The 14406-nt window shown below is 41.9% G+C and overlaps 1 protein-coding gene across 1 annotated transcript in view; it reads left to right on the top strand.

Moving 5' to 3' along the window:
- The window catches only part of COL22A1 (collagen type XXII alpha 1 chain), a gene marked incomplete at both ends in the record, with an annotated part of 229891 nt that overhangs the window by 160173 nt on the left and 55312 nt on the right, over window positions 1-14406 (top strand). The window contains 9 exons of the mRNA XM_082499258.1: window positions 514-567; window positions 1008-1061; window positions 2052-2105; window positions 3579-3632; window positions 4093-4128; window positions 7322-7384; window positions 8580-8633; window positions 9556-9597; window positions 12439-12471. Coding sequence (XP_082355384.1) covers window positions 514-567; window positions 1008-1061; window positions 2052-2105; window positions 3579-3632; window positions 4093-4128; window positions 7322-7384; window positions 8580-8633; window positions 9556-9597; window positions 12439-12471 — 444 coding nt within the window. The remainder of the gene's footprint in view (window positions 1-513; window positions 568-1007; window positions 1062-2051; window positions 2106-3578; window positions 3633-4092; window positions 4129-7321; window positions 7385-8579; window positions 8634-9555; window positions 9598-12438; window positions 12472-14406) is intronic.

Here is a 14406-nt window from a genome sequence, read left to right as displayed (position 1 = left end):
TGTTTTAAAACACTTAATTTACTACATTGTTTCTCCATACCCTTCGATTCATATTTTTACCCCCACCTCCCAAAACAAAGAACCCAAACCAAAACCCTGTTTCATTCATTAGTTACTTCAGAGGTCTTTTTGCAGAGGTAAATTGTTCACTTTGAAACAACATTAATCAAGATTATATTAGGCTGGATGCTACAACGGATCCTACTGGACAACCTTTGTGTTGTACGTTACCATTGATAGCCTTCAACTCCTCCGTCTCTTGTCCTGAAGCGGAGGATGGAGCTCACCTTGCAGCAATGGTAATCAGTGGATTAAGGAGATCCTGTTCTGCTCGTGAGCGTGGTTCCCTTGGAGCTCAGTTTGGCATCTTGCATTTTTTTGGTAGAAGCTAAGAAAACAAAGTTCAGTTCTTTTGCCTGTTTCCGGTAGGGCCCCGACTGTACAAGGAAGGACCTGAGGCTTGCAGCCACTGTCAGAGAGTTTAATAAACTGGTTTTGCTTCCTCTCTTACAGGGACCTCCAGGGCCCCCAGGCATTGCTGGACCCCCTGGACCACCTGGAACACCAGTAAGAAAACAAGCTTGGGTGTTGGGTTTTGGTTTGGTTTGTTTTTTTTTTTTTTGTTGTTGTTGTTTTGTTCTTTTTTGTTTTTGTTTTTGTTTTTTTATAGCAAGGAGAAATAAAAACAGCTGGGGAGAATTTCAGGTCGTGGGTTTCAGTGGGAACTGAGTCAGGGCCCCTGGCAATGTGCGTTTTCTCTTATATTTTCTCACTGAAAAGCCATAGCTGGTCCTAGAGGACAGCTTCTCTGTGCCAAGCGTTAGAATCACGTTGGTGCTACCTGGGGAGAAGTCAATAATATCTACAGGACTCCCCACAGCAGAGACCTGGCTGCTGTGGAAAGGAAAATTGCATTTAAATTGAAAGCAGCAACCTCCAGTGAGGTTGCTGCAAAGGACAGAAATACTGATTTTATTTTATTTTTTTATTATTATTTAATTTTTTAGGGACTGCCAGGAGAGATTGGAGTTTCTGGTAAAAACGGACCACCGGGACCACCTGTAAGTGTTGAGGAACTGCTTCTCTTGCCACAATGCTCTCCATGACTTCAGATACTTTAATCTTAAGTCTTTGGCTCCTTTTCTGCGGCTTGTCTGCATGCAAGGTTTTAATGTGGGCTCCAACACTGTCACCTTTAATGCAGATGTTAACCTCTGATACCTTTTATGAACAAGAATTTTACCAGACGCAGCTCCACTATTCCTACACACTGGGACAATGATATATTCTTTGTATGATACTCTCAAAAATCATTTTGCATTTGGCAAGATGTTGTTTTCCCAAACCTAGAATTTCCTGAATTAGGCCAAAGAACTGAAATTAAAAACTTCAGCAGAGCATAGCAATTTCTGTTGGCTAAGTCAAGAAAGGTGAATTATGAAATACTTAATACTAAGAAGTGCCACCTACAGGTTGCAGTGTTTGGGGACTGACTGACATTCGAAAAGGGAAAAAAACTTTTTCTCATCATTTTGAATGTGTTACAGGAAGTAATTTTAATTCTTATCTTGCTGAACAATTCTGTTACTATGTGTTGTATAATTTAATTTTAGGAGTCTATGTATTGCATAAGAAATTGCCACTATTAAAAAGGAGAAATAGACTTAAAAAAAAAAAAAAACCTTTATAGCTACAGATAATAGAGACTTATAGAGAATGATAAGTAAAAATGTAATTTTTAAAGTTATTTAAGCATCCACAGTGCACAAAAGCGCTATACTGTTGTTTCTCTGTAACAACACTGACATCCAGTGGTCATTCACCAAAACTGCGATACTGGAAAAAGAGCCGAGCGCGTATGTGCATTGTGAGAACTTCTCTATATTTTGAGTCACGCTAGGGAAAAATTCAAAACAAAATGCATGAGATGGTTCTTCTTTTCTTAAACTTAGGTCGGTGGCAAGAGGGACGGACTGAGCGTGCTTATACTGAGATTGCTGTTAAGGATTTGAAGAACAGGCCCTTACAGCTTATGATTTTCTCTTGTTTAGGGGTTGCCTGGCAAAGATGGATTCAGTGGGCTTCCTGGGCTTCCCGGTCAAAAGGTAAGTGACGTCACATATAGTGTTATTAAGCTACTTGTCTGGGTTGGTTATCTGGGTGAGACAGCAAGTGTAAGCGGGAAGGGGAGCAGATCTCCAGAGCCAAACACACTTCACCAATCCCACATCACTGAGCCACCGGCAAAGCTCCAGGGCCAAGTCAGCTGGTGTGATTGCACTGTACTGAGTCATTATGAAGATGGAGCTGGTTGTAAATACAGCAGGGGTGAGAGATCCTCTTCCAATCGTCAACTACTGCGTCCAATTAAGCAAACACAGCTGAGCATTGCAAACAGAGAAGCTTCTACCGTCACCCAGGAAAGCCAGTGACACTGGTGTGTGTCCAAGGCACAAAGAAGAAGAAAAAAGAAGTGTGGCAGGCTCCAAAAATGTTCCTTCCTTTCCTCTCTGAATGGCTGGAAAGAAGAGATGCCATCCCCCTAAGACTTCTGCAGGTCTGCGTGACAGAAAGACGGTTCTTCATTATGTCCTACTACATATGCCCCATTTGAAAGCTTCTACAAATGACAGATTGGGAAGAGTTGCATCCTCTGCTGTCTCTGCAGTAGGAGAAGGGAGACAGGAGATTTAGAGCTAGGAGACACTCTGGTTGACTTGCCATCACTATGTAAATAAGCGTCAAAGGAATGTGCCATATTTTGATTATGAAGGCTAAGCTAGGTGTTGGGGATGATGATACTATATATTGGAATAAGGACAACAGCTGTTAACCATCTACTGCTTTGGATTGTGTTGGCAGCAGTCATCTTGTCTCTGGTGCTTGAGCACTATGATCCCTACTTGATCCAGTAACACCCTACATTTATGCTTGCCCCTCTCAATTGAGTGCACTGAGTGCTTGAGCCCAGATCTAGCAGAGTCCCCAGCTCCCATTTATTGATGAATAAAGGTGAGGAATTTGGAGTCTATAAAAATTTCTGAGGCTAAATAAATCTTTGGATGTTATCCACAGCCCTGTGTAGTACCTACTGTGCTTCCCAGCTATGTAGCGTGTTTCAGCTCTTAATCCACGCAGTCTCTGCTCTCCATGCTGACACCACCCACATTGAAAGATCAGTTTAAAAGTATTTACCTAAGAGGCAAGGTGGCCAAGGTCCCAATCCCACAATTATTTCTTTTTCTTAATAGAAATTATGTAGACTTTCTAACCACATATATTTTGAAGAAACTGAATGGAGTTTTTGCTTTTCAGGTAATTTGCTATGGACATCTTTAATGTAACATTGGTTGACTTTCTATTATTCCAGAAATACTCCAGCAGGGTGATCAGTGCTGGAGATGTGATTGCAAACAGCACTAGAGTGGAGAAACATTCCAGGAAACATATTCTCACATGTCTCCATTTATATCGTCAGGCTGATAATGAGGATCTAAGTCAAAATATTCCTCACTGTTGCCTGAAAACATGCTGCACTACCAGAGGAGTTTGTATATAACTTCTTGTGTTCCCTGCAGGGAGAACAAGGGGAAAAGGGTGAGGAAGGTTTTCCTGGAAAAGCTGGCCCTAAGGTAAGGAATTTTATGTCATAGATTGCTTTAGCTATTGAGTCAATCAAAGCATGATGCTGGAAGGTCTTATACAGAAGTCAGGAGAGCAGTATTTTGGACTCGATGATCTTAAAGGTCCCTTCCAAACTAGACAATTCTAAGGTTCCTCTAAAGTTGGAGGCATAAGAGGATGAATGGATGTGCTTCATTGCTTTCATAGTTCATGATGTTTCAAAATACCAAACGCTGTTTGATGCTCCTCTCTCAAGTCTACATGTGTAGGGACATCTGAACTGGCCCTTGTGTTGGTTCCCTGTGGTCTGGGCTCCCAAGCCATCAAGAAGGCAATTTCAGTGCCCTATGAGAAGTACATAAAAGAACATGAGCCAGGACCATAGGGGACACACTTTACTAACGAGAAAGTGTTCTTATGAAAGGGTCAGCTCCTTGCAAGGTTAAAATTTTGCTTTTGTTTTTCCAGGGTGAACCAGGGACCCGTGGCCAACCTGGTGAGCAGGTGAGCAGGAAAAAAGTCTTAGCAGCAAGGCACAGCTGTCAGCAATATAAAGTGACCACACGCAATAACAAAGCCATTTGCCAATAATGAGTTCCATGCAAATCTGTGATTGATGATGCAACAGACGAGTGGATGAGACTCATGGCTGGAGAGAGTAATGCAAAAATTCTGGAGCAAAAATATGCCAAACCCAACTTTCATTGTGTCCTTCAAAATTCAATCACCTTGTTTCTGGTGGACAGGGAAGAAAAGAAAGGCTTAGAAGTGGCTTTAAAGTGCTTGTTTTCCTTTGCACCTCTCATTAACCCAGGGTGTGGGTTCTAGAAGATAAGGAACTTATTTGTAACTATGTGATGCAAGGGGTGTTGCTGTTGTTTCTAAGTTGTAAATGCTTGCTAGGAAATAACTACAGATGACTGTTAGAAGTTACACAGTTATCTTAGTCTTTTTGTCTTGGGATTTGGGTTTCAGCAGACAACTGCCGAACTTGAAGAACCAGGGAAATGTCCCGTGATTTCCTAAAGCACACAGCTGTCTAGGCCCAGTCAGGACCATTAACCACAGATGCTAACGTTTTCATCTGCATGCCATTTTTTCCACTGTAATATGAAAATCTGTAGAAAGAGAAATGTCTACAGGATAGAGTCTTGTATCTTTGGTATATATCTCAGGATTTTGGGGTACAGAGTATATGCCAGCAATGGAAGAGTCTCAGAGCCTCAGTCTTCTTTTACTCCTACCAGTCTCAGTCCAATCTTCTGCTATGAAAACAAAATGGGATAATGGTCCTGACCTCTCCTCCCATGCTGTCTTGTGCAATAAACCAGAACGTGCACCACAAACCGGCTTAGAGGGAGTAAGAGAAGAAGCTGTCCATGAGGAGTCTCATATAGCAGCTTTCCATAAGCTGTGGCAGTCTCTCCATGACCATTACATTTTATGAATTGCTGACCATTTTGCCTATTTGTCAGTGTGTCATGATCTGTGTATCTGCCGCTGTGTATCCCTTGAAGCAAGAAGGTTCTGAGCCTAAGGTACAAAGTGAGATTTATTGGGATAAGGCACTTATTAAGTGGATAACAATTACACTACTGTGCATGCGGGAGCTATTCTGCTTCTATTCCAAAATTACTTATAATCTACCTAGCAGGTATCACTCAATTCCTAGGAAATTATCCTGACCTGGTGTCCCAAGAAAGGGAAGATCATCACGGCAAGGAGCGCTTGCATAGAGCTCTCAGGGAGCCATTTCCATACCTTTTCTCGGTGGTTCCTTTGGTCATGGCCCAGTGATGTCCTTTCATGGTTGCCAGGCAAACAAACTGCCGGCCTTGCAGTTGCCAGGCAAACTTAGACCCAGTGCAACGAGGGGTCAGGCCCCAGACCAAAGGACTGCCACTCGGTCTGGGCTGTCTCCCCACATCGGGCTGTTCTGCATTCTAATACCACATTCCAAAACACTTGCCTCTCTGCATGGTGTGGTGTTCTCCACACATTTCCTAAGTGTTCTCTTTTCTGTCACCTCAGTCATAAATTAAAATAGAGGGCTTCACTTCATATATCCTATGAATTTGACAGTAAACGGCTAATAACAGGTGTGTGAATGTAGTTTCTTCAATCAATCAGTTGTACACCGTCCTCCAGAGACCCTTCTTCTATGCTGCATTTCTGTAGTTTGCTAATGAGAACGTCATGTTGTCCCATGTCAGATATCTTACTAATGTCAAGATACATCACACAAATGCTTCCTTCTTGTCTGCTTAGTTACCGTGTCAAGGGAGGGAACTGGATGGGTTTGATGAGATTAGTTCTTAACAAATCCGCATTGACATTTTGGTATTATCTTTCTGTCCTTGAGCTCACACAAACTCGTTGACGTTTTGTTTCAGTACATTTCCAGAGGCCAAACACAACATTTTTTATTTTTCCTCTAAATTCTCCTTTTTTCTTCTTCTTCTCTCTCTTTTCTTCTCTCTCCTCATGATCTCTGGGATCTCATCATCAACCAGGATCTTGCGGTGGCTCTCATAAAGCACCACTCCCTCTGTCACAAATGTTGCTTTTTTTTTTTTCTTTAGAATTCTCCAAACATCACCCTGATATTCCTAGCCATACTCACTCACCACAGCATCTTGTTCCTCACCTGACTTCTTCTGCAGGCTCATTGCACCTGTATCATGAGAATGTTTTGAGTCTTCCCATACTTCAGAGATCATCTCTTTAGAGAGGGGATCACCTTTTCTTAGTGAAATTTTTTTGTGATATTGCACTACAAATGCAGACAGCAGAAAAATTATAAATAGGAAACCACGTGGATATTTTCAGATGACAAATCGGGTCAACTGGGAGCTAAATTTGAGAATACTTAGTATATTTAGAACAAACCACATGACACAGAGATCATAATTACTCCAATAGCAACTATTATAAAGCAGAAACTCAAAGGTAAGTTTCAAACAGAAAGAAATCCAAATGTGCAATAGTGCATCCAGAAAATTCTGGGTCTGTTTGTCAGGTAACATCTGAACCACTCAGTTTAATGCAGTGCAGTTTTTGCATTTCCAGACCACACCAGATCATTAAAAATGAAAATAAAAGTTAGATTTATTTTTTTTTAGCTGCTTCTATTTGCTTGCTGGGTCCTGCTACAGAGCAGCATGAAGACAACATGTCCTAAGTTCCATAGTGTGAGTTAAGTGTAACAGCAAAAAAAGAGAGGTCTTAGCTGCTGTTTTAAGCAACGATTTTCCAAGAATAAGAAATTATTTGATAATCAAACTAATCACATTCTCTCTCAGCAAACTACATCTATAATAGATGCCATGAAAAAACTGGGGCAGATTCTGGCCTGCAGCATAGACCGTATGTATCATGGTGTGACTAGGTATTGAGAAGAAACCGTCTTCCAGTCGTTATGAGTTCTGAACAACTCACAGTCTAGTGTCAGACATGCAAAGGGATAGACAGACAAATCAAGGTTTCATCGTCCCCAGCCTAAGGACCCTGTGGCTAGATTAGCCTACCCTGAGGACCAGACTTCATGCATTTTTAACTTATATGAGTGAGAGAAGAGTTTGGCTCACCATTCTGCCCTTTCATTCTAAATTGTATTTGAGAGTAATGGGATTTATTAATAGAAGCCATGCTTGATGCCTCTTCCTAAATTTCACACGCTTCTTTGTCTTACTTTTAGGGTGAAGCAGGTCTTCCTGGTCCTCAGGGTTTGCCTGGACTGAGAGGAGAAAAAGGAGACCGGGTGAGTGACTTTGAGGCATGGCTTGATTTTTTTTGGTCATTTGGTGCCAGGAGGACTTATCTCGAGTGTCCCTAGATGATGTTCTCTCTTGGTGTGTTAGCTGTGGTGAGCAGCTGATTGGTGTCCAGCAAAGTCACCAAGTACCCCTTCCAAAAAGGTGCTTTACTGCCTTGTGACTTCTCCTAATTGCAGAGGAGGTGCTAATGAGCAGTGTCTATCCTAAATGCAGAAGGTTATGACTTGTGAGATGGTAGAAGAGGTACAGTGGTCTTTAGTCCTTCCAGAAATACCTGGCTGATTTAAGAACATTAAAAAAAAAAAAAATAATGACAGCAAAAAATCACAAATCCCCCATGTCACTGAGCCCTGAAGAAGGCTCCTGATGGTTGGATCATTTTCTGATGGCCTAACTTCCATCCAAGTCCTGGTGTCTACTGCTTCCCCTGACTAGCTCTGGACCTCCAGAGGCATTTACACACTGGGAAATAGTTGCATCAGGGGCCTGACAGTAAATTTTGCCGTGTAAATGAGGCCAGTACTCCTGATAACTGACCGCATGCTTGAGTGTGAGCAAGAAGGAGCTGAAATCAACTGAGATCTTACCATTCGGTTTGCTATATTATATATATTGTAGAGCACAGGATATATTCTCTCTATATATAAAATCATAGAAATGTAGGTCAGATAGCTCCTGTTTGAATGCAGGATGAATACATTTTGCATTTGCACTTTGAGGAGTATTCATGTCATCTTTGTTAAGCATCTCCCAGTCAGATGACCAGGTTACCTGGGCAAAATAGAGACATCGGCACCAGTGAATGGATGATTCAGAAATGTTTCACATAAGCAAAACCGGTATTTTGAATATCCACTTTGGGTCTTAACTCCTGTTCTGGTGCCTGTCTTGCTCAACTATAAAAAATCTGTTTTTTATAACTGCATTGTGCAGGAGGATCTTCTACGTGAAAGTTGATTTAGGATTGGTGCTTTCCTTTCCATGAACTTAATGGCTATATGTTGGCCTTTGAAAATAATGTGGATTTTATGAAGCAATCTCCAAAATGTTACGTTTTTAGTTGCTTGCTCTACATCTTGGAGGACAAGTAAGATCAACTGAAAGTGTAAAATATTCTAGTGGGACTGCTGCAATCAAATAAAAACGTGCATATTTCCTGTTTTGTTTTCCATATTTTAGGGAGAAAAAGGAAAAGATGGTCTCCTGGGATTGAAAGGTGAAAGAGGAGAAAAGGTGAGCCATGAAATGAGCATGCTTCTCCTTAGACAAGAGAGAAAAAGTCATGACTAATGCAGGAAATCGTAAGCAGCTGATGAAATCAAAGTACAGTTTCTTTAATTCAAGGAAACATTTATTTGTTTTAAAATTGTCTGACAGACATGAGCCTGCAACTAAATTCTAAAGAACTTTTCTGTGCCTGCATGGGGTGTGCTAGAACAATAATTTAAGGAATGGCCTGGACTTCTGCCTCCACAATACTATTAATTTTAGTGAAAATGAAACAATTAGACAAAAGTGATGTCTACCAAAATTTGCATTCAACCACTGTGAACTTGAAGGTGAACACGAAGCACTGGCCTTGCAGATTCCTATGGTTGTATAGTGAAAAATTTACCCTCGTTATAGTGGCAATAGCCATCAGGAGGTGGGTACCACTTTATTCTTCTTAGGATACATCAGCCCTCAGTTTACCAGCGACTTTCACCATCTATGGGGGGCAAGAACTGGATTTAGAAACTTATATTTTTGATGAAAAACAGAGGATTTTTTTTTCCATCCACCAAAGAAGTTCAGCTAAAACTTGTTTTTTAGTCAAGAATTTTGATCTTTAATTTAAAATGCAAATTAAACTCTATATCACTCCTGCACTGTATGGGGTAACATTAGAAATTCATTGACCTGTGAATTCAGATAAAGCAATAAAGACAGCAAAGTGAGAATCCTGTGTGCAACAAAGCAAGGACAGCAGGAATTTTGTTCAGAGCAATGGGGTAAATTCCACCCATCAAAGAAGTGCTATGGGATTTTCAGTGTCACTGAGCTGACAGGTTGTCATTGGGTTACAACTCATCTGGTCATGTTGCATCTTCTAGCTGAGAATGTTGAGTCTTTTCATATTTTGATGTTTTTAGTTATATATTTCTCCTCTCTCTAGGGTGACACAGGTTCCCCTGGCCCACCAGGCTTACCTGGAACAGTAAGTAAGATTCTGTTCTGTGCTTTAACAATATTTAAGGCATCATCACACTTACCCCACACAAATTCCTCAGAAACAAATCTTTTTAAGACCCCAACTTCTCTGCAGAAACTTTAGGACCCATTTACTCTGCGATTATCTCCCTTTGCTTCAGAGAAGCAATGTCAAGGTGTATTTGGTCCTTTCATTTTGGGGGGAGGTTGTGTCTGCCTCTGCTTCTTTTCAAACAACGTTTCTGTATGCCCTTGCCTTATGGTAGCACTTAAATTGAACTTGTGATTTCTTTAGCAGCTGTGGGAGCTGTCTGAAGGTCATGGCTGAAAGCAGGGAGTGTGTTCATACAGATTTTCCAGGGTGAGCTAGATTTTTTACAGAATCACAGAATGGTCAGGGTTGGAAGGGACCTCTGGAGATCATCTACTCCAACCACCCTGCCAGAGCAGGGACACCTACTGCAGTTGCACAGGACAGCGTCCAGGCGGGTTTTGAATATCTCCAGAGTGAGAGACTGCACCACCTCTCTGGGCAGCCTGTGCCAGTGCTCTGCCACCCTCAAAGGAAAGAAGTTCCTCCTCATGTTTAGATGGAACTTCCTATGCTCAAGTTTGTGCCTGTTACCTCTTGTCCTATCACTGGGCACCACTGAAAAAAGACTGTTCCCATCCCCCTGGCACCCTCCCTTTAAGTATTTCTAAGTGTTTATAAGATCCCCCCTCAGTCTTCTCTTCTCCAGAGTAAAAAGCCCCAAGTCCCTCAGCCTTTCCTCATAAGAAAGATGCTTCAGTCCCCTAATCATCTTTTCCAACCGAGACCTCAGGATAAGACTGGTTTGCTCTCAACTAGTGAACAACAGCATGTCTTCTTGGGGAACAATTCAGCTTCCTCCAGGAAGAACAGAGGGTTCCACTGCCCGTTGACACGAACTTATTGGGTGGAGCATTCAGGTTTAGCGATGCTGTAGCCTCCAAGAGCCACCATTGCATATAGTGTCATGCTGTGCTGTAAATCCTTTCATCCCAGAGCTCATTCTGGCTTCAGCATAGGATGCAATAGTGTCATGGTTTAATCCTGGCCAGCAACTAGGACCGCTCAGCCGTTTGCTCACTCCACCCCACCCCCAGTAGCGTTGGGAGAAGAGGGAGAAAAGGAAGGGGAAAATAACCTTGTGGGTTGAGATAAAGACAGTCTCATAGAGCAGTAATGGAAGATAATAATAATAATAATAATAATAATAATAATAATAATAATAATAATAATAATAATAATAATGGTAAATGAATATACAAAATAATGTGATACAACACGAGTTGCTCACCACCCGATGATCAATTGTCCAGCCCATCCCGAGCAGTGACTGCAGATTCCCGCCCCACGGCCAACCCCCATATTTATACCAAGCACGATGTCTGTGGTATGGAATATTCCGTTGGCCAGCTTGTCCTGTCTATGCTCCCTCTCAGCTTCTATGGGAAGCTGAAGAAGTCCTTGGCTAATGTAAACATTAATTAGCAACAACTAAAACAATATGTGTTATCAAAATTATTCTCATACTAAATCCAAAACACAGCAGCTACTAGGAAGAAAATTAACTCTATCCCAGCTGAAAGCAGGATAAACACACAAACCAGTCATACCTGATTGCACATACCCTTTCTGCTAATAAAAAAAAGAAGGCCAAGAAAACATCAATTTACTGTTTTAAAAATGAGTCTGCAAAATTGATTTTGGGAGCATGAGCATAATTACAATGAAGTTCACTGGTGATTAAATCAGCATCCACTGAATGTAAATGCACAAACCTCAGCGTTCTCTCCAGCAGAATCTGAGTAAGCAGTTTGGAATAAGCACTAGGAGCGGGCCTGTCGTTGCAACAGGAGGGCTGATCCCAGTCACAGATCTTCCAACAAACAGCAGATATCCACTGGTCAGCTGTGCTCACCGCAGCTGGTTCCAGCTGCCATATTCACAGTTTATGGACAGAATTTGAATCAAGGTCTGTTGGCGAAAATCAAGTGCCTAAAGACCTTCATGCAGCAATGGAGGAGGTGTTATAATTTATCCCCTGCCATTAGTTGGACCTCTTTAGTCTGTGCCAAAGGGTGCTTCATGATATTGTGTAGGAAGGCTCCATGTGTATCACACAGGAATGACCCAGTCACAACACCACGGATAAATCTGTCTTAATAAAGGCGGGGAAGGCAGCTTAAACAGTGCAACATGGCTAGACATAAAGAAGATATGCCCGACTGCTCAAGCTTCCTGTGTTTGTAGGGAGAAATAATTTCTATTTCAACTGTAAATGTAGGTGATGATTTTGACATATCCTCATTTCATCAAGGACTAATCTTTTCTTCCTAATTTTACCAGTTTTTATAAAAGATACTGCCTCTCTACAAAACTTTATCCCTTTTTCTGTGGCTAGTCCTTCACGCTGACTGTGTAATCCCTAAGAACCATGTTGAGATGTATATGTCTTGTACACGGTAAAAATCAGACAGAGAACACACCGAGGTCAGCCATGGAGTCAGGAAGTTTAATAATACTGAAGATGGCTCCAAGTGGAAAAGTCAGCTGTAGATTGCTAACAGTAAACTTGCTAACAAGGTTAAAGATTGTTTGTTTTTTCATACCAGTGGGACATACATGATGGTTTTGAGTTTATGTTCGTATTTCAAATACTCTAGGAAATCTCTGGTATTTGTGGGCTTTTTTCCAAACAGCCAGATGTTACAATGAGTTGCTCATTTATAAACATGCTGATGGATGTATGGAATGTGTAATATGTAATGACGAGGAGAAAAATAGGCAATGCTTCTTTGAACACTGTGGTTTCTCTTCCAGACAGCCTTCTTCACCCCACGCCCTAGGATTCCTGTAAGTAACATCTCTAATAAACATGGCCTCTGGCTTATTACCTCTTGTATCTGATAGACGCACAGCACCTTAGTATTTTCCATGTTCTTTAAATGCTTTCAGTAAAGAGCTCAGACTGAGTCCGCTTCTGGGCGACTTCACCATTGTAACCAGCCATGATGAGAAACCCACGGCTGTCCTGGTAACAGCAGCATTCAAGCCAGCTGTGGCCGGTACACAACTGTATGCTGTCCCAGCCTCTTAAATGAAGTTTAAAATTAAGTGTTGCTTCCCACTTATAGTCCATAGTGGGAAATATCTGGCATTGCACAGGATCACACCATTGGAATGTGAATAAACATGATGAGGATCAGGAGGTTTTACGGCATGTATTAATGGTGGAGGTAGGCTGTAAGAGTGCCATTAGAAAAGAAAGTGCGTATGCCAGGTTCTTCAGAGGATGAGGAAGGAAATAGGAATGTGAGGTAGTACTGGAAACAGAGATGAGATTTCTTTGGTTCACTTTATCCTTTGGCTCATAGTTTGCTAGTATATATACTAAGGAAATATGCAGAACAATGACATCTTATGTGGTCTTTGTAGTGCTACAATCACAGAAGGAGTTATCTCGCTGTGAGCAGATTACTTGTGTAAATGAGCTGCAAGATGGTGAAGAGTAAAGGGCTTGAAGCATGTCAGCAAGTCAGGTTGCTGGGATTTTTGCACGTGCAAGATGAATGTGAAGATGCACAGGTCTGCACGTAGTGTTGAAAGCTTTGGGAGGAGAAGGGGAGGTAAGGGTAGTTACCTTTGATTGACAGCTCTACATATTAAGGTGTGTCCTGGTTTGAGGTAAAACAGAACCAATTTTGTTCAGTAACTTCGTTTCTTACCTGGGCCTCTTCTAACTACTGAAATTAACTGCATATTGTGCAGACAGTGTTCACTGTCTCAGAGTGACAAGACCAATTGTTTACAGCTGATGCCCAGGCATGGTATGCAGAGAGGCTCCTGCTTATACTTATTGCTATAACCCCCAAGGCCAATCAACTTTGTTATTTGCCACGTTGGAGGGTCGGAAGTGGAAAAGCATAGTGGGGTCCCACCTGCAGGGAGGAGCAGACAGGACAGGTGACCCAAAACTGACCAACAGGGTATTCCATCTGCCTCATGGTCAGTATAAAAGCTGAGGGATCAAAGGGTCAGTGGCTCTTCCTTCAATGGCCGACGTCTGAGGAGGACTCTGTTCATCAGCCTGTGATCCCGATTCTGAATCCAGATCCGGAATCCAGTTCTCGTCCGTCACTGAGTCCAGCCTGGGACTGCCCCAGTGCCAGCCGGTGACGTGACTGTCATCTCGTGAGCTTGATATGGTTTTGTATATATTTTTCATTATTTCTTTTTATTTTATGATTAATATTTCATTAAAGTAGTTTAGTTTCTTCTAAACTCACAAGTCTCTTTTTCCTCCTCTGCCTCTCTCTTTGTAGAGGGGTAGAGGGGAACATCTGTCGGTCCTGTCTGGGGTCCCTCAGGTCCCCAGTAGTGGATTTGGCCTAAACCACAACAAGGCGTCAGAAGGTGGTGATGCACCTTAGGAGAGTGTCATGGGTTATGTTCTAGAGGCTGCAGCACCAGCAGGGTACTGAAAGGTGTCAGGCACTCTCCAAACTCCATACTTGCCACTGCTTTCCATGGAGTATGTGGTGTACCTTCACAGGGAGCAGCTTATACAAGTGGAGACAGGAAAGACAACCTGGAGAGAAGGCAGTATCATCATTACTCTTTTTACTTATTATTAGTTAAAATCAGCTTCATTTAAAACACACCTTGGTAATTGTCAGAAATGGAAAATCTCTGACCAAGTGAGTCTGAGCTCCCATTTACCCACCACCACAGCTCTCTTGTGTGTTTTGGGTGCTCTGCAGAAACTTGCTAATTCAGCAGGGCAGTAGA

Source organism: Vanellus vanellus (assembly GCF_965231255.1).
Source record: "Vanellus vanellus genome assembly, chromosome: 2".
NCBI lineage: Eukaryota > Metazoa > Chordata > Aves > Charadriiformes > Charadriidae > Vanellus > Vanellus vanellus.
The sequence above is the reverse complement of the archived record's forward strand: the minus strand, read 5'-3'. Positions and strand labels throughout refer to the sequence as shown.